This window comes from Rhinatrema bivittatum, chromosome 6 (genome assembly GCF_901001135.1).
Source record: "Rhinatrema bivittatum chromosome 6, aRhiBiv1.1, whole genome shotgun sequence".
Lineage (NCBI taxonomy): Eukaryota > Metazoa > Chordata > Amphibia > Gymnophiona > Rhinatrematidae > Rhinatrema > Rhinatrema bivittatum.
In genome coordinates, this window is record NC_042620.1 from 242656090 (window position 1) to 242682520 (window position 26431).

General features: G+C 44.2%; 1 protein-coding gene across 7 annotated transcripts in view; it reads right to left on the reverse strand.

Annotated features, from left to right (window-relative positions):
- Nucleotides 1–1265: 1265 nt before the first annotated feature.
- The window catches only part of DOCK11 (dedicator of cytokinesis 11), a 310527-nt gene continuing 285361 nt past the window's right edge, over nucleotides 1266–26431 (reverse strand). For all 7 annotated transcript variants that reach the window (XM_029606694.1, XM_029606693.1, XM_029606691.1 and 4 more), the window contains 3 exons: nucleotides 21484–21584; nucleotides 18919–19057; nucleotides 1266–1797 (listed from right to left, as the gene is read on the reverse strand). In XM_029606694.1, coding sequence (XP_029462554.1) covers nucleotides 1711–1797; nucleotides 18919–19057; nucleotides 21484–21584 — 327 coding nt within the window. In that variant the 3' untranslated portion in view covers nucleotides 1266–1710. The remainder of the gene's footprint in view (nucleotides 1798–18918; nucleotides 19058–21483; nucleotides 21585–26431) is intronic.

The following is a 26431-nucleotide window of genomic DNA, read 5'->3' on the forward strand; positions in this document are numbered from 1 at the left end:
AAAATCTAAAACTTTATAAAGGAGGGTGACTAGGGTGGATAATTCTGTATATCTGCCCCAGGTGCAGAAAAAGCTTGTCCTGGCACCGAGCACACAAGCAGTGAGGATCAGCTCTGATTCCTTGTGGAGTCCGCTGCCACTAAACATGACATTTGATCTGCTTGCTAAACATAAACTTTTATTTTCTCTTACCTTTTTAGTGTGTCCAGTTGCCTTTGAATTATAATTGACAATTATCTGCGATATTGTGGCAATTCCTTCTCATTTATCAAAGTCTCCATCAAGCATATTATTATTAATTACTCTTGATATACTTCTCGGTGAGAGTCACAACTAAGGGCCTCATTTTCCAATATTGCAGTGGTAACGCATGAGGGGGCGTGTCCCATGCAAATAAGGCATTTTTCGTGCAGCGGGGAAACATCGCGTCACGCGATGTTTTCGCCATTTGCGGAAATGGATTCGCAAATCGCGAAAACATTGTGTACCGCAATAAAACAACCAATGAATCTTCGCAGTACACGAAAGTGTCCAAACAGCCTATTTTGAGAGAGAGAGAGCCTTGCTATAGTGCCTATGCCCTAGACATATTTGTATCCCTATGGGAGGGCCACCTATTAACTTGAGGTGGGGATTAGGTATGAGCGTAGGGGGTTGGGGGCCACTTTCACATTCAACATGAGACGTACGGAAAGAACAGTGGTCTCTAGTGAAGATTTGCTGGCCGTCGGAGTGAGGAAACTCACTCCAAGAAGAGATTTGGGCAACGTTCTCTCAACCTAGCTTGTTGTTGCCCAGGTAGAGTGTCCATCAAGCTAGGTTGAGAGAACGTTGCCCAAATCTCTTCTTGGAGTGAGTTTCCTCACTCCGACGGCCAGCAAATCTTCACTAGAGACCACTGTTCTTTCCGTACGTCACATGTTGAATGTGAAAGTGGCCCCCAACCCCCTACGCTCATACCTAATCCCCACCTCGAGTTACTAGGTTGCCCTCCCATAGGGATACAAATACCTGTCTAGGGCATAGGCACTATAGCAAGTCAGTCTCTCTCTCTCTCTCTCTCTCTCTCTCTCTCTCTCTCTCTCTCTCTCTCTCTCTCTCTCTCTCTCTCTCTCTCTCTCTCAAATAAGCTGTTTGGAATTATCTCCTGCAGTAACTCCTTGGAAAATGACCCCCTAAGTGCTTTAAATGTACAGGGCTTTGGCATTATTTCCTTTTGTATCTCATGATCATGTATCGTTATTGGCAATAAAGAACTTGCACCAGATATTTTACATTTTTTATTATATTTCACTGAGGAGCATTACACCCCGTTATTACAATTTTTAGCTATGTAGTTAAGTTATTTAGTAATATTTTCTTGATATATGTCTTTCAGTGTATACATTCCACTAAAAAAAAAAAAAAAAAAAAAGTACAAAATAAGGAGTGATGGAATTATTCAGGCACTTCTTTGTTGCACACATATTTACAAGCCATGGGCCTGATTCATCAAGGGATTCTGTTTGGGTTAAAAGAAGAACCTCACGGATTCAAATGCTATATAAACATCCTGTGAGAAAGCAATGCAATTTACAAACAAAACACTGAACAAGATTCGGCATTAAATGTTAAGATTCCTTCACAGAACTGCACATATTCCTGAGAAAGATCTGTAAAACATGAAATTTTTACATTTGCATTTCCTTACACACTACTTCTGCAAAGAACCTATTCAGTCGCTGTTCCACTGATTGCACAAAAGACATGCAGCGAGTTCTGCATCCAGTGGGAATGCATGGTATCTTCCTGAAATATCTGCAAAGCAAGCGAGGTGCAAGGCAGGCATTAAAACGTGTCGTTCAGTTTTACTGTTATTACTTATATGACGATAGGAGTAGACTTCATGCGTGAGTCATATAACAAAACATTACCCAATCTGGTCTTCAGAGCTGTAGAGCAAAGGCAGCATTTTAAAAACAAGATAAAGCAATTATTCATAAAAATCAGAACAGACCTTAATGTATAGCATTTGGTTGTTTTTTTTTGCAAATTTGTAATATCAAAGACTAAGAGAGCTCGGTCCTCCAGAATTCAGAGTTGTGCAAGAAGTTATGGAGTCAGGGTTTTTTTTTTTTTAATTCTTTATTTATTAACTTTTACTTTACAAACCACATACCGTATTTTTCGCTGCATAAAATGCACCTGACCATAAGACGCACCTAGGATTCAGAGGGGGAAAATTAAAAAAAGAAAAAAAAATGGTGTGCTAAACTGGCTCTGTTCCCGGGCGTCTGTGCGTCTTATGGAGCAAATTAGGGGAAGGCATAAAAAATTTTGTTTCTCCCCATTTCATTTCCGGGTCTGGGGAGGGCCATTTCGGTCCATTCCCCAAATCAGAAAACTTTTATCGTTCTCTTTCTGTGGGGAAAAAAAACACAACCCCCTCCCCCCATCCCAATCCTTTAAATTTAATTAACTACAACCCCCCCCCTCCTGACCCCCCCCCCCCAAGACCTGTCAAAAGTCCCTGGTGGTCCAGCGGGGCTCCTGCACTTGAGCTGTCGGCTACCAGTAATCAAAATGGCGCCGACGGCCCTTTGCCCTTACTATGTTACAGTGGCCGCGGGTAGTTAGTTTTTTTTTTTTTATATTCGCTCCATAAGATGCAGACATTTTCCCCCCCCACTTTTGGGGGAAAAAAAGTGCGTCTTATGGAGCGAAAGGGTAGTTTGTTACAGAAATCCATGGAAAAACACAATCATTCTTATGAGGTCTAATAAATTATATGATCAAGGTATAATAACCAATCCACTTCCCAGCAGAATACATTTAGAAATAGGGGGAGGTAGATGTCATTTAAAGGGAGTTTCTTTTACAAGGAAAAGATAAGAAAAGGGTAAAAGGCTTAGAACAGTCATCCAGGGTTATCTATTTTCATGTGCTCAACAGGAAAGGAGTAGCAGGTCTCTTAGATTCCACAAAGACTTTTAACTGTTCAGTGGTAAAGAAAATAAAACATTCGTCCCCTTTCTTGATTATACATTTACAGGGAAAACGAAGGAAAAAGGAAAATCCCAATGCCAAAATGTCTTGGCGAAAGGTTAGAAAACCTCTACGTCAAATTTGGGTAATTGAGACTAAATCTGGAAATATTTTAATAAGAAAATCAAATAGGAGACTGGATACTTCCTGAAATAATTTTTCATGACCTGGTTTAAATCACAGGAAGAAATAAAAGATACAGAGGTCAAGGCAGGCAGTGTTCAGGCAGAGTCAGATAAGCAGCCAAGGTCAAGCACAACAGATAAGTCCGAGAGGAAGCAAGGGTCAAGGCACAGAGAAGAGGGAGGTAAGAGCGAGGAAAAGACAGGAGCAGGGAACACAGACAGGAGCAGGAAAACAGGAAGCACACACAGAATCAGGAATGAGGCACAAACAGGATCAGGAACAGTGGACAAGCAACACGCATTGCAGAGCAGGAGGACCTGTTGTTGAGGCACTGGTTGGTTGCAGGAGACTTCCTTATATACTCATGCAAGATGTGATATCACCAGCCACAGCAAGTCCTGGCTGAAGGTCCTATAAAGGAAGTTCAGAGCTACAGGAAGTTCTAGCCAAGGTTCTTGGAGCAGCATGTTGCCAGAGGCTGGAGTCATTTCAGATCAGAGATGAGGGGCACAATTAAGTTCTGGAATTTGTTGCCAGAGGATGTGGTTAGTGCAGTTAGTGTAGCTGGGTTCAAAAAAGGTTTGGATAAGTTCTTGGAGGAGAAGTCCATTAATTGCTATTAATCAAGTTTACTTAGGGAATAGCCACTGCTATTAATTGCATCAGTAGCATGGGATCTTCTTGATGTTTGGGTAATTGCCAGGTTCTTGTGGCCTGGTTTGGCCTCTGTTGGAAACAGGATGCCGGGCTTGATGCATGCTTGGTCTGATCCAGCATGGCAATTTTTTTATGTTCTTATACCAATAATGTCACTCTATCTATAACTTCCATCGCTGAATTCTCGAGGAAATTTGATAAATCTTTTTGAAATGGGACATTAGTAACCATTCTAGAAGTTCTAGATTTTGGAAGAAAAAAACACATATTTATAGAGGGTAGATTTTCATCAGTAAACCCCAAAATTTCTTGAAGAAATTTCTTTAGTGTATTGAATTTATCCCACCACTCTTGGAAAATTAAGGAAACGTAAGTTGAGATATCTAGCCTTATTTTCCAAGTGTTCAATATGTCTTGCAAGAACATCACAATCTTTAACTGTTACAGCTTTAAATTCTTGGCTTTTCTTCTCATTTTCTTCCATATTAGATACTTTAACTGCTAAGGAGTTAACCTGTAATTTAATTTCCTGGGACTTTTGTAACCAGTTAGAAGCAGATTGATCCAACTTAATATTTAAAATATTTAGTGTTGTCGCAAATCCTTCCACAAGGTCCCCTATGGCTCCTAGGGTTACCACCTCAGGACGAGTTGGAATCTTAAAATGCTCAATGCCGGAAACATTCTCTGGAATGGGAGATATCATCCCCATATGATAGTTCTTATTCGACCCCCCGGCGTCTACAGCGGTATCTGGTAGTCTTATACTGATCAACCCAGCTGGGGAAACCGCTGGGGGCAGGGTCGGCTCCGGCATTGTAGCAGTCTGCGGTGATCCCTCTGCACTGAGTCCGGAAGTGAGGTCATCTCCCGGCGCTTCGGAGGGGTTCGCCATGCTCGCCCTCTGCGACAGTGGTTGCCTGAGCTCTGGACTCAGAGACGCCTCCTCTGCAGGCGCAAGCGACTCTCCCAAGCCGCCCCGTGCATCAGGCTCCTTGGCTCTCAGGGTTGACGCTGGCATGGACATGAAATGGGTAATTTCCAGCTGGTGTTTCAGAGAGGGCAGAGAAGCAGAAGGAAAAACCCGCACCTTCCCCTTTCGCTTGGAAGGCATTTCAAGAGAAAATTTCATCTCTCCAAGACCGAGCTGGAGCTACTCGTATTCACGTCCTCTCTGCGCCGCCATCCTGGCTCCTCCCCCTCGTGTGTGTAGTTTTTTATCTAGTCACATGGCAACAGCCGGAGTCAGTTTTTCAAGGGACAGAGCTGGCTAAGTAAGAACTTAGCTGGCTAGATCAAAGCCTCTGAAAATTGACTAGGCTGAGTGGCTAAATTTCAGTAGAGTTAGGACTAAGGGAGAAAATGTAGATGGTTAGCGCTGATTTTCAGTGCTAACTGCCTAATTTGGCTGGCCGGCCAGCCAGCGGACTCCCTCTTGACTGGAATTTTTTTTGAAACAAGTGTCCTAATGTCCTCTCACTCCTTCCTGACTGTAATTTATTAAAAAAAAAACCCCAAAACAAAAACCCTGTCCATACTACCCTCCTATCCATCTGTAATTTAGAAAGAAAAAAATCACCACAGCTGATCACCAATGGGCCCTGTAGAGGGGGATCCCCACCCTCCCATCCAAAAAAGACAGGCAGATTTTTAGCTGAAATCTTAGCCAGTTAGGTTTAGCTGAAAACCTTCCTGACCATAACCAGTTAATTGTTTGATTTATCTTGGCCGCCCAGCAGCTGTTTGACCTCAGTGTGTTGAAGTTAATCTTCATGAAGCGATGTCAGAGCAACGAGGGGGGGGGGGGGGTGATGGGAATGTAGCCATAGGAGTTGGAAAAGTTGGGAGGCTATTTTAGACATGAGGTGAGGAAGTGGATTTCGGGAGGGGGCTTGGCCCTCCCTCTTGGTATTTTTTTTTTTTTTGGGTGCTAGGAGGCAGATTGGGACATGGGAAAGGAAGAAATCCATGCAATTTTTTTTTATTGAATACTAAGAGATGAATCAGGATGTAGGGAGCAGTATGCAATTTTTATTTTTTTTATCAGTGCTGGAAGGGAGGATGATTTGTCGACAAGTAGCACATTTTAGGGATTTTTTTTTTTTAAACTTTCAGGGAACCCATTGAGAGAGAGGCGAAGATTGAGGCACACTATTGTTTTTGTTATGGGAACTTGGGGAGAAATGTCGGATCAAATGTATCCAGTTAGTGCTGAATATTGCACTAATTGGTTAAATACCTGATCCTGCCCTTGGCACATCTCTGAGTCAGCTCTCTTTTTGTCCAGCTAAAACTGTGTATACAGTGATTTTGTGTGTATAGATTTAGGAGGTTAAATCTTTTCAGCATTGACCTCATTGCTAATATCCGTCTTATAACACGTAAAAAAAATGCAGAGGAAAATATCCAGAAAGTCACTTATGCAGCTCAGAAACTTTGGAACACCGTGGCCCAAATTAACTTATGGCTCCTAAGAGTGATCATATCAAAATGGTAATGAAAAATAAATGATGCGAGTCCCCCATTCTCTTTAAACTGTATACATAACAAATCCTAGTTCCAAAAAGAGAACCGTGGAATAAAGAGAATTTGTTTTCATTTTTTAAATTATTTAAGGTAAGGCAGAATGACTTGACTGCATGGGACAGAGTACACTTAGAGGATTGAGGGCTGACTGTGAGACAAAAAATTGCTAATGGGTGGAGGTCTGCCCCCTATGTTGTTGAGAAAAACTGAACAACTACCTGTTTACCAGGTAAGGCCAGAGTGGGGTGAAGGACCGATAAAAATGGTAGACAGAAACCATCTGCCCATTGGACAGTTGGTATTTCCCCTTGAGGAACCCCAAGCTATAGCTTGATCTCCTCCACCCCGACCAAGAAGAAAGGGAACAGAAAGACCTGAGACGCAACCTCACTGAGAGTTTGATAGGACTCCCCATCAGGAACTGGTAGGGACCATTGAGTATGCACTGGAAGACAGACATAGTGGATATGATAGTGAGGATTCAGAAGGAGAGTTATGTGGGGAACATATGAGGTTCACCTGGGAGCCACATTGGAGAGACTGTACATGATGGGGACTTGGTAAGACAGTTCCAGGAAATGGAAACCAATGAGAGGAAAATCCAAGAAGTCTTCCAGACTAATGATAGAACTGAGGGTAGCACAGATGGCAAGAGAGGGATGGACAACCTGGAAAGAAAGGGAGAGAGGTTCCACAGATGAGATTCACACCCAGAGAGAATCAGAAACTACGGAGGCCGAGGAATTGGTTCTACTGCCACCCTGAGAGCCCAGAAGGACAGCTAGGACTGTGAAGCTCACAATAAGGTTCACTTATGATAGCCCTGGAAACCCAGTGAATGTCCCCCTGACAGTAACAAACAAACAGGTGACTGCCTATTACCCAAAAGTAATGAAGGAGTGCCTTGAGACTTTGGTCTAAAGGGGAAGTACATGCAAGAGAGAAGTGTCTTGTTGAGGACAACAAGAAATTTAAGTGGGGGAGAGTTCCAGACCCAAGTAAGCGGTCAAGCGGGCATTACAGAAAGCCAGGGGAAGAAATGAAAAACACTGTAACTCTATAGCCAGCTCCACAGTATTGAAAAGACATTTGCTTCCTGACTCCAAATAAGGAAATCAGCTTAGAACTGCTGGATCAGCCACACTGAGCCCCCATGTTTAGGGGGCAGAGGGTCAGAGAAACATCAGCATACAAAGCTCAAGACGACAAGCAAGGCACAAATACAGCTCAGCATTCAGCAGCGGTCAAAAAAGCAAACAGGATATTAGGAATTATTCAGAAAAGAACAGAAAACAAAACTGCAACTATACAATGCTTCCATGAGGCAACCACACCTTTACTATTGTGTGCAGTGCTAGTTGCCCCATCTCAAAAAAGATACCGCAGAATTAGAAAAGGTAGGGAGAAGGGCAACACAAATGATAAAAGATATGGAATGGCTCCCCTATGAAGAAAAGACTCAACAGGGTTAGGGCTCTTCAGCTTGGAGACGAGGTAACTGCGAGGGGATACGATAGAAATCTATAAAATCATGAATGTTACAAGACAAGTTAATGGGGGAACAGTTATTTACTAGAGCTAGGGGACATTCCATGAAACTAAATGACAGCAGATTTAAAACACATTTAAGAAAGGATTTTTTTCAGTGAACACACAAGCTGCGGGAGTTATTGCTGCAAGATGTAAGCAAGGCTAGTTGCATAACTGAGATTTAAAAAGATTTGGACAAGTTTCTGGAATTAAGTGCAGCCTTTGCTACCTTGGATCATCAGGTATTCATAACCTAACTCAAAGAGATAATTGTTTCTGGAACAACCTTACTTTGATTCTCAGCCTTTCTTGAGTTGCTGTTTTAGATAAGTTTTTATCTAAACCTTTTTCAGTGAATTAGGTATACTATAAGAGGTGAATTTTAAAATCCGAGCATGCACCAAAATCGGGAGATGTGCAGGCATGTAGGACATGCACGTGTCCACCTGATTATAAAAGCCACCTACATACAAACACATCTCCCGATACGCGCATATCTCACTTTGAATGAAAAAGGGGCGTGGTGTGGGTGGGGCATAGGTGTTACAGGGCGGGGCCAAGAGATGTGCATACAAGTACCTACATGCCTGAGTGTGTGCCTAGGTCCAATGCCACGTAAGTTTACTTCTGCAATGATGGAGATGTAAGTTTAAAAAAAAAATACAGGCAACTGTGAGGGGTTTGAGGGGTCTAGGGTAACTGGGGGGGGGTGGAGGGTGGGGAGTGGAGGACCTAACTCTAGACTGGGAGAACTGGTGAACCTGCTCATGGCGTGGATGTACACCTATTATAAAATTCCCCCACTTGCGAGGCTCAAACCCATCTTTATGCAGCTATGCATGAACACTTGCAAAACTGGGTGCACACATACACGCCTAGTCTCTTTTATTTTATTTATTTATTTATTTATTATTTATTTTAAGTTTTTCTATACCGGCATTCGCGATAAATATCGCATCATGTCGGTTCACAATTAACAAGTGGATAGGAACAAAATCAAAAAATAACATTTAGTAATAAATAATAATAATAATAATAGTAGTAAAAAACATAGATCAAGAGAAGGCTAAGGAATGCAGTTACAATAAAACAAGGGAATAAAATAACTTGGATCTGAGAAAAGAATGCAGGGGTTTAAATTAAAAGAATATATATGCCAGTCAATGTGCTTATAGCATTGATGAATTGCCCTTATGAGGTAGGGATGTTAATTACCATGATTAAGGCAAAGTCTGGGCGACTGGTTGATAATGTAATAAGTTCAGTTTAGTTCAGGAAAAGCTTTCCTGAACTACATATGTATGCACACATACATACATATGTATGCACACATACATATGTATGTGTGCATGTTATAAAATTGCTGCATCTCTGGGCACATGCCGACACACGTGCATATGTGTGCCCGTGTGTCCATTTGAAAATTACCATCTCTGGTTCTATAATTTTGCTTATTTTGCTCAACAATTATATGCGCCCTTTAGAAAAACTGATTGACAGCTATATTAAATATCAGCTTTATGCAAATGTAATGCGAGGCCGGCTTCCCTTACCCGCTGAGGTCCCAGAGCTGAGCCACCCTCTCTCACGGCAGCAGGAAGACGCCGCCGCTGCAATTTCTCAGGGCTGACGGGAACGCTTCAAGTCCTCCAAGGCCAACCGCAGCATAGGTGTACGCGCACGCCCCACTTCAGGCCATAAAGGAACCGCGGCGGGAAAAAGTCCCGCATTTCCTCACTGATGTCATCCAACAGGGATTATTTAAACTCAGTCCTTGCTCTACAGCCTTGCCTCTGCAACAGGCCTCCTGGAGCTGCTGGCTGCACTGAATCTATGCCTCGTCCCTGGTTTCGTTCCTCTCCGTCCCCTTCCTGATCCTCGCCTCCTGGGTTGTCTCTTGGCCTAGACCTTGGATTGTTTATTGGATTCTGCTATTTGCTGCCTGTTTCGACCTTGGACTGTTCTCTGGATTTGCCCGTTGGCTGCCTGTCTCGACCCTTGGATTGTTAACTGGATTTTGCTGTTCGCCGCCTGTCTCAACCTTGGACTGTTCCCTGGATTTGCCTGTTTTCCGCCTGCCTTGACCCTTGAATTGTTATCTGGATCCGTCTGCCTGCTGCTACTGCTCACCCGGACTGGTTCTGAGATCCACCTCCCGACAATGAGAGCCTGGGAAATCTTCTCAGGCAGGACTTAACTCGTCTTGGCTCAAGGATCCACTATCTCAATAGCTTGCAGAGGCCATGGACCCAGCAGATCTCTCCGGCCTCAAAGCCATTCCGGGACTTGCACAAAAGATCCAACAACAGCAGCAATTTTTGGAGACCCTTGCCGGCTCAGTGGATCGACTCAATGCCCACCTGGATGCTTCCACCAGCAATGCGGCTACCTTCCTCCTTTGACCTCTCCCATGGCCACCACCATCCATCTTCCAACACCTCCCAGGTATGCAGGGGATCCTAAGTTGTGCCGAGGATCCTTAAATCAGTGCTTCATGCACTTTTCCTTGCTGCCCTCACAGTTTTCCAGTGACTCTATTAAGACGACCTTATTCCTCTCTTTTCTTGTCGGGAAGGCCCTAGCCTGGGCATCACCACTCTGGGAGAGAGGCGACATCCTGCTTCAAAACCTGCAATAGTTTGTTAAGGCCTTCAGGTTAGTCTTCGACGAACCTGGCCAACACAACACCGTGGGGTCAGACCTGCTGCACCTGCGCCAGGGTTCAAAAACCCTGGCTGAATATGCTTTCGAGTTCCAGACCATGGCTTCGGAGTTGAACTGGAGGGAGGTCAGTTTCCGAAGCATTTTCTTAGAAGGACTATCCTCCTGAATTAAGGATGAGTTGGCCGCCCAAGAACTTCCTGAATCCTTCGACGTTGTCATTGATCTTGCCAGGAGGATCAGTAGGCGAATCCAGGAGAGAAATTGAGAGTTACGGGGCCCACGAAGGTCGGTACCACTGACTCCCTCCTTCTCACGCCCTCTCATACCATCACCTGTCGCCTCGTCTAGAGCAACGAGCCAGGAAGAACTGATGCAGCTGAGACAGAACCATCTTTCGTCGGAGGAGAGACTTCGGCGACACTCTCTGGGCCTGTGTGTTTACTGTGCCGGACAAGGGCATCTTCAAGCTCAATGCCCATTGAGGCCGGGAAACCAGAGTCTAGGAGTCAGTGGGGAGTTGACCCTGGGCTGTGCTATTCCTTCTTCCTTTTCTTACGCCACCTGTTCCCCTTATGATTGACTCATGCAAGTTCTCCACCCTCGCATTAGTGGACTCCGGAGCCAGGGGTAACTTTATCATGAAGGCCCTGGTGGACCACCTCAAACTTCCCACCATCAGAAGAGAGACCCCGCTCTACATTTCATCCATCTACGGAGAGCCCCTACCAGGGCAGAGCACCACCACGACCGAATCCTTGACCCTCCGGACCGGCCTTCTCCATCAAGAAAAGATAGCCTTTCACATCCTGGAGAGGGCAGTTCACCCCATCGTATTGGGGCTTCCCTGGCTACAGATCCACTCCCCTAGTTTTGACTGAGAAACCCTTCAGCTATCCCGATGAGGCCATCATTGTTTGTCTTCCTGCATACTCCCAGTGAGGCCTTTACTACCGCTCCCATTAACCACAGCCTCCCTGGGAATCCCTCCTCAATATGCCGATTACATGGATGTGTTTTCCAAACAAGCAGCTGACATTCTACCAGAGCACCGACCCTTTGATTGTGCCATCAATCTGATTCCAGGAACCACACCACCCCGTGGAAGAGTCTATTCGCTCTCCCTGCCAGAGACCAAGGCCATGGCTCAATATAACCGAGAAAACCTTGATAAGGGATTCATCTGGCCTTCTACTTCCCCTGCGGGTGCGGGGTTCTTCTTCATAACCAAAAAGGATGGGACACTTCGCCCCTGCATCGATTTCAGGGGACTCAATGATGTAACCAAGAAAGACAGGTACCCTCTTCCGCTCATACCGAGCTGGTCGATTGACTTCAAGGGGCCAAAATCTTTACCAAGTTGGATCTGTGTGGCACATACAATTTGGTCCATATCAAAACAGGAGACAAATGAAAGACTGCGTTTAATACGCGAGATGGATATTATGAGTACCTGGTCATGCTCTTTGTCCTATGTAACACTCCAGCAGTGTTTCAAGGTATGATGAACGAAACCCTCAGAGATCTCCTGTACACCAGTGTGGTAGTTTACCTGGGTGATATCCTCATCTTCTCTAAAGATTTATCTTCACATTGCCATCACTCAAGTACTCCAGAGGTTCCGAGCCCACAAACTTTACGCTAAATTGGAAATATGCCCTTTTGAAAGAGAAAGTCTACCCTTCCTAGGATCTAATCTCCAGCAAACGATTTTGCATGGATCCTGAAAAGGTGAAGTGTATCCTAGATTGGCCTCAACCATCCAGCCTTCGCCCACTCCAAAGATTTCTGAGATTCACCAATTTTTATCAGCATTTTATCTCCAACTACTTGCAGAAAGTGGACCCCTTACAGCACTCACCTGGAAGGGGACCAATACCAAGAACTGGCCGCCTGAGGCAGTCACAGCCTTCTCAAACCTTGAAGAACCCTGCCTCTGTCACCCGGACTGCACATGCCCCTTTATCATCGAGGTTGATGCTTTCTTGGAGGGAGTAGGAGCCATTTTGAATCAACTCTTGGATATGGGAAGTCTCCAACTCTGTTTTTCTCGAAAAAATTCTTTCCAGCAGAACAAAACTATGGAATCGGGGACAAAGAACTGTTAGCCATAAAAATGGCCTTCGAAGAATGGCGGCACTGGTTAGAAAGGGCACAACACCAGATTATGGTGTATACTGACCATAAAAACTTAGAACATCTCTGTAGCGCACAACGACTAAACGCTCATCAGGCTTGGTGGTCATTATTTTTCGCCCCCTTCGACTTTGAGGTGAAATATATACCAGCTCACAAGAACACCCGGGCAGATGCCCTCTCCTGGTCCTCTGAGGTGGAGGAAACCCTGGAACCCCCAGCCATGTGATCGATCCTGCCTGAATCATCCTGGCTGCTTCCATACCCATTCCTCCCGGGAAGACGGTAGTTCCCCGCCAGCTCCATCAGAAGGTTCTTGAGTGGGGGCATGATTCCCATACAGCAGGTCACCTGGGCCGAGCACGAACTTTAAAAGTGTTGAACTTTAATTCAACACTTTTATTGGTGGCCCCAAGTAAAGAAGGATGTCTGGAACTATGTGGATTCCTGTCCTATTTGTACTCAACAAAAACCCCTGGTAGGCCGACCTTATAGCTTGCTACAACCCTTACCGGCACCCCAAGAGCCATAGTCTCATCTATCCACAGATTTCATGGTCGACCTTCCTCCCTCAGAGAGCTGTTGAGTCATCTGGGTGGTCATCGATCTCTTCTCCAAAATGGCCCATTTCGTGGCCATTCCTGGACTGCCCCAGAGCTAGCAAGATTGTTTACCATGCAAATCTTCTGCTTACATGGACTACCACGACATATTCTTTTGGACAGAGGAACTCAATTTACTGCAAAATATTGGCAATTGCTCTGTAAAAAGTACAAGATCACCTTGGACTTTACCATAGCTTACCACCCCCAGGCCAACGGCCAAAGAGAATGCACAAATCGGACATTGAAGACGTTCTTGCACGTGTTTGTCAACAAATGACAGGACAATTGGGCAGCCTTATTGCCTTGGGCAGAATTCTCCCATAATTTCCACTTCAACACCGCCACCGGAAACTCCCCGTTCCAAATAGTCTACGGACGACAACCGAGCCCCCTGCGATACCTATCGCTATCAGTAGCCTCTCCTGCGGCCCAGCTAATGGCTCAGGACCTGCAGAACCTATGGGGCCGCATGAAGTCTTAATACAAAAGGCTGGCCTCAGGGCTAAGAAGAGCATGGATAAGCATCGTCGACCATGCCTGCAACTCAAGTGCGGAGATAAGGTCTGGTTGAGTACCCGATACATCTGTTTCAGGGTGCCTTCCATGAAATTGGCCCCACGTTATATTGGGCCATTTCCCATCACCTGACAATAGGACCAGTCAACTATCAGCTAAGCTTGCCTGCTACCCTACGAATACAGGACGTTTTCCACGTCTCCCTCCTAAAACCCTTGGTGTTATCCTGGCCCTCCAGAAAAGTTCCAGACCCCTCAAGGGTCTCTTCAGCTGAGGATCAACTCTTCCAAGTCAAGGATGTCTTGGATGTCCACTGACAGAATTGAAGAAAGGAATACCTGATATCCTGGGAGGGTGACGGGCCGGAAGACAACACTTGGGAATCAGCCTCAAACATTTTGGATAAAAAGCTGCTTAAGCAATTCCATGCTCGCTAACCCAAGAAACCAAAACTCCCAGGGAGAGGGTGTAAGAGAGGGGGTACTGTTACGCTCTCCAGCCGCAGCAATGCGCGGCCAGTCTCTCTTACCTGCCGAGGTTCCGAAACTGAGCCACCCTCTCTTGCAGCAGCAGGAAGTTGCCGCTGTGATTCCTCAGGGCTGACGGGAACACCTTCAGTCCTCCAAGGCCGACCGCAGCACAGGCGCGCATGCGCACCCCACATCAAGCCTTAAAGAAACCGCAGCGGGAAAAGTTCCCACGGTTCCTCGCTGTCATCATCCAGCAGGGACTATTTAAACTCAGTCCCTGCTCTACAGCCTTGCCTCTGCAACAGGTCTCCTGGAGCTGCTGGCTGTGCTGATTCTATGCCTCATCCCTGGTTCTGTTCCGCTCCATCCCCATCCTGTTCCTCACCTCCTGGATTGTCTCTTGGCCTCGACCTTGAGATTGTTTATTGGATTCCGCTGTTCACCTCCTGTCTTAATCTTGGACTGTTCTCTGGATTCGCCTGTTGGCTGCCTGTCTCGACCCTTGGATTGTTAACTGGATTCTGCTGTTCGCCACCTGTCTCGACCTTGGACTATTCCCTGGATTCGCCTGTTTGCCGCCTGCCTCGACTCTTGGATTGTTATCTGGATCCATCTGCTTGCTGCTACCGCTGACCCGGACTGGTTCCAAGATCCGCCTCCCCACGACGAGAGCCTGAGAAGTCTTCTCTCAGGTATGACTTAACTCGTCTCGGCTCAAGGCTCCACTATCGCAATAGCAAATGATATTAAATTGTTTATACCATTGGAAGGATATCATGGACAAGAACTAAACTGGTTGCAAGAATGTATGAAGGCTATAAGCAGTTGGATAGGGAAGAATAGATTAAAATTAAATTCTTCCAAAATAGAATTATTTTAAGTCTGAATAGACTGGATACAATTACATTGTATGAGGGTGTATGGATTAAGGTTTCAAATAAATCTAAGAATTTGGGTTTCAAAATAGATAATACTTTGGCAGCGTGGGATGTTGGGTACAGCAATGTTCCTGATGAGCTGAGGCGAGGCCACATCAGGGCTGACAGTAGAGATAAGGTGGCAAGGGAGGCTGCGAAAAGCAACTATCAAACCCATAACAAAATTAACTGCTAGAAACATTTTTATGGGGTGAGCAGCCTTCATGATAATTCATACAATGCTGCTTGAAAGTGCCTTGCTTTTGGATCTGGCCATCCTGTGCTTGTTCTCTGTCTGCATATCAGTACCCTGACCATAAAAATCAAGGCCCAGCATTGACTGTTGTCTCAATCCAATTCCCCTTTTTGCTCCCATGGTCGAAGCAGAGAGCAATGATGCAGTTGCTTCAAAAGCATCAAGGCTAACTGGTTAAGAGTAGTAGTTCCCATGCCTTCTGTTAAGGGTAGTAATTGCTGCTCTTTGTAGGTTACCCCCATGCACCTTTTTCTTCATTTCCAAGCTCTAGCTTTTAGGGATCCGCAGTTTTTACCCCATGCCCTTTTGAATTTGTTTACTGCTTTCATCCTTGCCACCTCTTCTGGAAGTGTATTCTAGGCATCTACCACCCTCTCCGTGAAGAAATATTTCCTGATGTTGGTTTTGAGTCATGACCCCTAGTTCTGCAGTTTCCTTTCCAATGGAAAAGGTTTGAAATTTGTGCATCATTAACAATTATTAAGCAGGTAGACTTGGGAATCGCCATCACTTCTGAGAGGGAGAAACAAGGAATGGATCTCCCCATGACGATCTGCCGGGTACTTCCAAGTGACCCAGAATGGCCACTGTCAGAGACAGGAAACGGGACTTAATGGACAATTGGTCTGACCCAGCATGGCACTTCTTATGTATAGTGTTGAGATATGGGAGAAGTTTCTATTTTTTTTTTCTGGACTGATTGTCTCTCAGCTTGTCATCAGGCATCTTTACATAGAAACATAGAAACATAGAAATGACGGCAGAAGAAGACCAAACGGCCCATCCAGTCTGCCCAGCAAGCTTCACACGTTTTTTTCTCTCATACTTATCTGTTTCTCTTAGCTCTTGGTTCTATTTCCCTTCCACCCCCACCATTGAAATATCTAGCTTGATTAGTTAGGGGTAGTAGGGGTAGTAACCGCCGCAATAAGCAAGCTACACCCATGCTTATTTGTTTTACCCAGACTATGTTATACAGTCCTTATTGGTTGTTTTTCTTCTCCCATGCTGTTGAAGCAGAGAGCCATGCTGGATATGCATCGAAAGTGAAGTATCGGACACAATTGGTTTGGGGTAGTAACCGCCGTAACAAGCCAGCTACTCCCCACTTTGTGAGTGCGAACCCTTTTTTCTTCTCCCCTGCCGTTGAAGCAGAGAACTATGCTGTATGTGCATTGAAGGTGAAGCATCAGGCTTATTTGGTTTGGGGTAGTAACCGCCGTAACAAGCCAGCTACTCCCCTCTTTGTGAGTGTAAATCCATTTTTCCACATTTCCTCTTGCTGTTGAAGCTTAGAGCGATGTTGGAGTCACAGCAAGCATGTGTATGTTTATTGAATAAGGGTATTGTCTCCAGGCAGTAGCCGTCATTCTGGCGAGTCACCCACTCTTCATTGGCGGCCTCTTGACTTTATGGATCCACAGTGTTTATCCCACGCCCCTTTGAAGTCCTTCACAGTTCTGGTCTTCACCACATCCTCCAGAAGGGCATTCCAGGCATCCACCACCCTCTCCATGAGGGTGGTGGACGCCTGGAATGCCATTTCACATGCTGACCACAATGAACTGTGGTCAGCATGTGAAATGGAAACAAGTTATGTCACCTGAGCTCACCAGGACCACCAAATGTTTTGTGTTCTTGAGGAAAAGCAGGAAACTGGGGCAGAAGAAGATTCGTGAAGTCCTTCAAGGAGTATTCGAAAGAACTCCATATAACATGGAAAATCACATTACTAGCATTATGAAGATGGCATTTTGGAGGCTCTACCTAGCTCGCTAGCTTTATTCTTTTTTGGATCTTAGCCACTTTCAAACAGTGATGAAAGCCTTCGTAATTGCTCACCTTGATTATTGTAATGCCCTTTCTGCTACCTTTCAATAAAGCCATTTACAAACAAGTGGTTGAACATACAGCTGCTTGGGCTAAACTGGAGAGAGAGGGCAGCCTTTATTGAGGATGCTACATTGGTTCTTGGTAGCCATTTGATGTGTTAAATGTAAACTTCTCGTGCTGATTTTTCGTGAATTAAGAGGCATTGACCCCCCCCCCCCCCCGAATTATTTAAATGCTTTTTATGTTTAAACAATTTTTATTAGATTTTTGCAACCGTAAAAATACAACATTAATAATACAACACTGAAGAGGGGTGGTTTCCGCCCCCTCCTCAGATCAAACATTATAATAGATGCAAGTAATGAGATGTCCACCCCCCCCCCCCCAGTTCCACACAGTGCATAGAAAGTCAGCAGCAGTCAGGGCAGAGTTCCACCCAGGTAACACACACAACAGCAAGATTAATCGTTAACTACAAGACTGCGGGCTCGATGTGGGAGAGATTGAAGGTAATTCTGCAACACCTTCAAAAATTGCCTTCGGTCGCGAGGAGAATTTCGAGAAGCCATTGATTCCATGGTCATCATTTTATGGAAAGAATTTCTCCAGGCTCAAAAGGACGGACTTAAATGCTTTTTAGAAGTAGTATAATACACATAGAACTCTGAGTTCTAGTCAAGACCAGCTTAACTGCATGAATTTCATCAGGTTAGACCAAGAAAAATGGCTTTTTTTTGCAGCAGCTTCATATTTATTGCAAATCTATCTCATGCATATTCAGTATGGATATCTTGAGAACTAGACCTGGTTGTGGCTTTTGAGGATCGGAGTTGGCCACACCTGCTCTAGGCAGTGATCTTGAATTTGTTGGAATATAGCCAGAAGATTTTAGGAACAGACCGGACTTTTAGTTTAGTTATTTAATAATTGGTTTAGATTTCTGGGTAGTTTTTTTCCTCTTATGATCGATATATTGCTCTGTTTTGTGGTTAGACTCTGTTGGTAGCCTTTGGGTAAAATTCTGCTTATGATTATATAATTAACTATTTTGGGCTTTTGGGCTTACTTTTTGGGCTTCGTCAGTGTATTTTAATGCTAAATATCTATTTATTTTTGATGTTTGTTATTGTCCTAATGTCTTTTGCTGTAGTATTTTTTAAATTTTGTAGTTTTTAATATACATTATATTTTGTTTATTTGCAAATTGTATGTGCATTGTATATTTTTGTTTTTATTGTAATCCATTTTGTTCTGTGTATTCTGTAAAGGTGGAAAATAAGTCTCTGAAATTACATTCAATTAAAATTCCCTATCTGCTATGTACATTTCATCTTTCTGACCTGAGTTAGAAAATAAATACAGTTGCTGATAAGGCAAAATTATGGTAGATAAGAAAAAAACCTGTATTGTTCTAAAATGAATCATGGGTTTAACAGAATGAATGGTAATTTGCTTCTGCTTTGAATATTAGATCAGAATCCACAAAACCAGTCAGAGCAGTTGCATGCAAATTACAGGTTTACACACAATGGTCCCATTCTCCCTATTGTTTCTGAGGCAAGCTGACCAGTGACAGGTTCATGAGGCACATCAAAACACAAAGAATAAACTGTTTTTTTGGTTTTTTTTTTAAAGAGTACCTTAAATATTCAGTCACTTGCCTGTTCATGGATGATGCTGGAAAGTTCCTTCACCATTTCTCTGAAGTTTGACTTTAAGTCTTCGTGATATTCTATTTGATCCTCTTTGATAAGACGCTCATTCAGCTCAAGTGCAAGGCTGCAGGCTTGTATAAACTTCCTGTTAACCAATGACATTTGTAAATGTACTTGTCAGTATTTTAGGCGGGAAAACCAAGACCCAAAAAGGATTTTCTCCTGCACCATTAAAAAAAAAGACAATGGCTAAAGGAGCCAACAAAAAAGGTAGCTGGGGATCAGCAGAGGGCACAAATTGTACCATCTAGTCTATCACTTCTTTGATGATGAACCCACAGACAGCTGGTTAAAGAGAGAGAGGGAGCACTGCTCTCGCGGCACTCAGGCCTGTATAGGTTTACACAGGCAGTCTACATTAGTCAAAAATGTCAGAGATTGTTATCCTTCAAGTATATAGTGCTAAAGAGTTAGCACCAAATAGACAACTTCTAATCAACTATAACATGCATTTTAGGTTTTTTTATTCTGCTTCTTTCCCTTCCCCACTGCATCTCCAAATCCATAGGGAAATACTGCTTTGTTCCTACAGGCCCAGCTGGCAAAGGCAATACGATAAAAAAAAATGAGCAGAAAGGCAATATGAAAAAAAAAAAATTAGCAGAAAGCACATTTTACAGTTTTTACCATGCATTTTTTTAAATTATATTTAAATAGGCTGATGCCCTCCACACCCTCTCTACCCCTTAACTATCCATTCCCCACCTGGAATTCACTCAAGTAATTGCCCCTCGATTCTTCATTTTGAACATACTGTATATATTGTAAATTTGGCTCTTATCATCTGTAAATACTGTACATTCATTTTTCATAACATCTTATCTTGTTAAATAATTTGTTAAACCTCTTTGCTGTAACCATTCCTCTCCGGTTACATGACTCTGCTACGCTAGCCCTTTCTCTCCAGTCTTCTTTATGTTAATTGTAACTTCTTTTTTCTTTTTTCCAAAGTTATTGGTTACCCTCGTTTAATGTAAACCGTTGTGATATTCCGGCATAGAAAAGTTTTAAATAAATAAATAAAATAAATAAATGCAATATCAGTGCACGGCAAACGGGCGACCATGATTGAGCACCCGCTCTCCTAACGCGTGCCGATGCAACCTCTCCGGGGCACCTGATGTAATATTTAAATGGGCTGCTGCGGTAAAAAAGGAGGCATTAAGGGAAACTGTGCGCCCCTACCGCCTCCTCGGCAGCGGGCGCCCAGGACAGGTCGGCTGTCAGTGCGGGTCAGGAAAATGGACGCTCGTTAATTGAGCGTCCATTTTCCTAAGCGGAACATTGGTGCCTTTTATTTTTTTTAATAATTTTTTTCCTTACTCCTTTTTCCTGTTGCTCTGACTTAATATCTCCACAATGTTAATATTGCCACGATGTTAATATCGCCATGATATTAAGTCAGAGGAACTAAAAAGAAAGGAACAGAAAAGCAGTATGTGCATCGGGTGCATATTTTTTTTTTTTTGGCATCAGGGGGTAATAGCTAATAGCCTCATCAACATGGATTTTACATGTGATGAGCGCTATTAGCTAAGCGCTGGTTTTGGACGTGCTAATCCCCTTATTGCATAAGGGATTTTGGACGCGCGTCTAAAACGTGTATCCCAGCGCATATTAAGCAGTGCGCTTGGCCAAGCCCACTATATTGTATCGGCCTGAAAGTGCATAAGTGTAGTTGTTCTCAAACCCAGGTCTTAACTCAAGCTTCCAAATAGGTCTAGTTGTAATTTATAGGATTTTTATTCATTTCTGATGTGTCTATGATATTATATTTGAAATGTTTTTAAACACAGTATTGCATTTTAATGTTCTATTGTCAGGCTTGACTGTAACTGATTTGCGATAAAAGTGGAAACATTTTAATAAAAATAAAAGCTTTTAGGTTAACCAAAATAAGCAGTCTAGCTTAATACTAGGACAAAATGAATGCAAATACATGTCATCCATATGCGCTATGGAGAGCCTGAAAACTATAATCATCAGATGTGATGGCAAGGTGCATCCAGTCTGCACCCTTTACTTTCCAGCTGCAATACTGCAGATTTCACCTGATTGCTTACCAACCAAAAGGCCTGTTTGGGGACTTAGAAGGTTGGTTTCGAGAACCACCAGCTTAGTACTAAATGGTCAGGCTATACACATTATTATTGTTTTTTTGTTTTTATATAATGCACTCATTTTTTATATATTATCCCTATTCAGGGTGCCTTAAACAATGGCATCCAAGATTAAAATTTTACACAGATTAATGAATAATGGCAGTTTTATGAGAAGGCCAGAGAAAAAGAGAAAAATAATGTAGCCTGCAGGATTACAGGGGAAGGAGTCTTGAATGTTAGACCTGCTGCTTTCAGATCCTATTTATGCATTTCAATAAATGCAAAGATTTCCCATTTAAAGCAAGAAAGAGATGGCCTGAGAAATTGCTTATGGAGTCAATATTTTAAATCTAATGAGTGAGAGGTGGATTAGGAAATATGATCTCATCATTTACAGGTGTCAGCTTACCTAAACATTTCTTTCAGCTCGCTCACTTTCTTACTGGGATATTTGTTGGACTGGCTGTCATCTAGAAAGGCTCTGGCATATGCCAAGGGGCCAGCATTTACCTGCAGGATATAACACACATTGCAGCTGATAGATTCTGTTTCCAGAAGCTACATAAATATCTTTTTTTCCAAAATTATGCAGTCACAAAATACAGATTCCTCTACGAAAACAGAGTGAAACAAATTGTTCCCCACCAGCACCCAGCTATTTTTGTTTGAGCTTTAGCTTGTAACCACCGTCTATTCGTTTTCTTATTTTCGTTTTCTTTTTCCTCTTCCTTTTCCAGTAAGATATTTTATTTTTGTAGTGGAATGCACAGAAAAGTAGTCCAAAGTATTCTGCTAACTCAATTAATCAATGCAACTAAGCATTTCTTAATGCTACAAATATGTACTGTACATTCCTTTGCAGGGCTGGTGGAAGCCCTAGGTGAACTAGGCAATCGCCTAGGGTGCCTCAGATTTAGGGGCGACCAGGCAGCCACCTACTGCTTCCATCGGACCTGCTCAGAATTGTGAAAAAATGTGGTCCCGATTCCCGTCACTGGTGGCAGCTGCAGGACCCAGGCCAGCGATTCTCAACTGGTGTGTCGCGTGCTACTCGCAGCTCTCGGGGGCCGAAGAAATGAAGACCGGCGCTGCTAGCCGCCGCTGGATACCAGGCCAGCGGGCTGAAGTCGAGCTATTCAGCTGGAGGCCTTTGTATGAGTGTGTAATTGAGATCGGAAGGGTGCTTCTGTGTGTGTGTGTATGTGGTGTGTATGTGAGAAAGAAATGGTGCTTGTGTGTGTGTGTGTATGTGGTGTGCATGTGAAAAAGGAATGGTGCTTTTGTGTGTGAGACAGGGAAGATGCTTCTGTGAGAGTGTAATGTGTATGTGAGACAGGGAGAGTGCTTCATGTATGTGAGACAAGGAAAATGCTTCTGTATGTGTATAGTGTATAAGTGAGTCAGGGAGGGTGCTTGTGTGTGTCAATGTGTGTGTGCGAGAGAGAGACGGAGCATGTTTTTGGCTGGCTGTGGCTGAGAGAGCGGGGGCATGTGTGTGATTGAGCCTGTGTGTAAGTGAGATAGAACATGTGTGTGATTGAGAGCTTTTGTGTAAGTGAAAAAGAGAGAGAGCATGTGTGTGATTGAAAGCCTGAGTGTAAGTAAGAGAGAGCGAGAGCATTGTGTGATTGAGAGAGACTTGCCAGAGAGGTGACGTGTGTATGTGTGAGAAAGACTGATCAGGGAGATAACTGGTATGTGTGTGCTTTTGTGTGTGAGTGTGAGAGAGAGAGAGACTGGTTGGGGAGATGATTGGTGTGTGAGAGACAGAAACTGGTCCTGAGGGTGACTGGTGTGTGTGTGTGTGTGAGAGACAGAAGAGACTGGTTGTGGTCCCTAAGGAAGAGGACTGTGAGGACAGTGTATTGAATCTCCGTGAGGAGTTTGCAATCTGTAATAATCCACTATGCTGATGGGAGGAGCAATTAGATAAGGGAGTTATCAATCTATAAATACTGGTGTTAGTTGTGGGTGGATCCTTGGGCCGGTGGCAGATGACCACGCCCCCGGGGGAAGATCCCGAGAGGGACCACCGGCTAGGCTTAGAGTATGGGGACAGACACACACTAGTTCTTTTATTAAACAGGTCTTTGAAACCACCAGAGGTGGCAGTAGTGAGCTGAAGTGCCCGGCAGGGCTGAAGTCCCTCAGATACTGGAACAGCGATCCCAGGATGGCTGAGCTGTTAAGAAACTGTAGACAGTGAGTAAGCAGGGTATGCAGAGTTCATGAACAGAACTAGATGACAACACTCACAATAATGGTCTCGGAGAGGCTCAGCAGCTGGAAAGGGTAGGCCCTCGAGGAGCGAGTACCTGGTTCCAGGGAAAGCTCTGAGAGAGCAATGTCAACTCACAATGATGTAGGCAGCGATAGCTTCCAGGCAGAAGAGAATCAGCAGAGACAGGAATGAGGGCCCTCGAGGAGCGAGTACCAGTTCCTGTCTGAAAACCTGAAAGGCAAAGAGAGAGCGAGGCCCCTGAGGAGCGGGTAGCTCTGGTAAGTCCGAGGAGGCAGAGTAGCTAGAACAAATCCTTTCCTTGCTAACTCAGTTTGTTAGCGATAACAGAGACCTTTAAATATCGGAAGCGGATGACGTCATCTCAGGGGGATGCCCCTGAGGTTCGCCCCCTTGTTAATACTTCAATCGGAGCGTGCGCACGCACCCTAGGCTTCAGGCAACATTTATTTTATTTATTTATTTAGTGCTTTTCTATACCGGCATTCACGGTTGGTGGTATCATGCCGGTTTACATTGAACAAGGGGTGAACAATGCAGCGTCGAGCCAGTCCGGGGACGCCGGAGGGAGTCGGCAGGGAAACGCCGCAGCAGCCAGTCGTCCTTCAACCGCGGAGGGAGTCGCCACAGAGGTAAAGAGGGCGGAGTGAAGACGTCGGGCAGCGACGGTCACAACAGACAGCTTCAGCAGCTACTGCTGCTTCTGATGTGGCCTGCAAGGTAAAAGAGTAGGAGAACTGCTGGAGAGGGTAAGTAAAGGTGGCTTTTTAAGTTCATTTTTCTTGATTGATTATCATTTTAATTACTGGGTAGTATGTGATGTGTCTGCTGTTTTGAAATATTTTATTGGTGTTTGAAGAATTTTAAATAATTTTTAAGGTTTTAATTGTTAGATGATGTTCTGTTCATCAGCTGTTTTGAAACATTTTTTCATATAGTTTTACAATTATTTCCGTGTGGCAATCTAAACAGCTTGGCTTTTTCTGTTTTCTAATGGGAGGTGTATTGGTGTTTCGGGCCTGGTTTAATATTTGTAGTGTTGCCTTTTTATAGGTAGGGTTGTTCCATTTGAGTGCATGCCATAATACAGGTGTAACTTTGTGCGGATTAGTTTGTGTGCATTATTCCAGATCCTGGGACTTTGTTAGGTGCTACATTTCTGTTTCCATTTCTCCAGGTTTGCTCTGCATGCAGAATGGCTTTTTTTGGGTTTTCATTCCAGTTTGTCTCCATATTTGTAATTTGTGATCTTTCTGTACTTGGTGAAGGTTGATCTTGTGTGTATGACCGTGGTGAGATATTTAACTAGCACGTAGGCACATAAAATATTTCATTTTATTTGTTGTGTTTTCTCAGTTGGACATGCATTGGTGGTGAACTGCTGTCTTTTTATAAGTAGGGCTATTGTGCCTGGTAGTAGAGGGAATTTGTGTTGCTGATATTGAGATAACACCAAAATATTTTTTTTTGTATGGTGAGTTGTACGGGAATGTTCTAGTTCTGCTTTATACCCATTACTGAGGGTCGGGGGTGGTGTTAGCCCTGTGACTGTCAGGTGTTCAGTGTGTCTCACATGTGAGGACCATCTATCAGGTGTGTCCTGACAGAAAAAAGGTTGAGAACCACTGACCTAGGCAATTGGACCTCCTTCTTCTAGCCCTCGAGGATCAGACGAGGAAATATGTTGTGGGCCCGCATGGGCAGGAAGAAGGATGCCCAATCATCGTAGCTGGAAGGAGTGGCCAGAAGCAAAGGCAGAGGGTCAATTGCAGTATTGGCCAGTCGCATGATAGGAGAGAGGCAGGATTGGTCGGGCTGTGCGGCTGAAGAGAGGCAGTGATCAGCTGGGCCACGCATAAGAACATGCCACACTGGGTCAGGTGAAGGGTCCATCAAGCCCAGTATCCTGTGTCCAACAATGGCCAAGCCAGGTCACATGTACCTGGCAGGATCCCAAGAGGTAAATAATCACAAGCTGCTTATCCCAAGAATAAGCAGTGGATTTCTGCAACTCCACCTTAATAATGGCTAATGGACTTTTCCTTCAGGAACGTGTCCAAACCATTTTAAACGCAACTACATTAACAGCTTTCACCACATTCTCTGGCAATGAATTCCAGAGTTTAATTATGTGTTAAGAGAAAATTATTTTTTTACTCATTAGTTTTCAATGTATTACCTACTAACTTCATTGTGAGTCCCCTGGTCTTTGTACTCTTTAAAAGAGTAAACAACCAATTAACGTTTACTCGTTCCATTCCACTCATTGTTTTATAGACCTCTATCATATCTCCCCTCAGCCATCTCTTCTCCTAGCTGAAGAGTCCTAACCTCTTTAGCCTTTCCTCATAGGGAAATCATTCCCTTTCCTTTATTATTTTAGCTGCTCTTCTCTGTACCTTTTCTAATTCTGCTATGCCTTTTATGAGATGCTGTGACTTTCATTCACAACTACTTGGGGTTCTCCACCCACCCCCATCGCATTCGTATTTCCTTCCCCTCCACTGCAGTGACAGTCCTTCGGAAGGGGCCACAGAAAGCTGCTTCCTCTGAAAGCTGCTGTGCGCGCACCCGGCCTTCCAAACAGAAGGTGGTACGAGGGCTTAGGGCCCATACCGTACTTACCCACCCCCACCAGCTGTAAACCGCTGCCTTTGCACGGTCCCCCGCAGAAGGAGAGAGGCAGCGATCGGCCGGGCCATGCAGTAGGAGAGAGGCACCAATCAGCCAGGCTTCATGGCAGGAGAGAGGTAGGATTGGCTGGGCGCGCTACAGAAAAGAGGCAGCATCTCTGCTGAACGAGGAAGACAGTGGAGGCCTCCTGATGCCATGGAAGTCCAAGAAGAAAGCTGCTGCTGCTGCCTATACCTGGGATGGAGAATAAAAAATATATATGCGTGTGAGCATGTGTGAGTGCATGTGTATATGAGAGTATATGGGGAGAGAGAGCATGTGGGGGGAAAAAGAGTATGTGTTTGTGAGAGTGTGTGGGGTGAGAGCCTGTGGGGGAGAGAGAGCATTTGTGTTTGAGAGAGCATGAGGGGGAGAGAGAACATGTGTGTGTGTGTGTGAGAGAGAGCATGTAGGGGAGAGAGAGAGCAAGTGTATGTGTATGTGA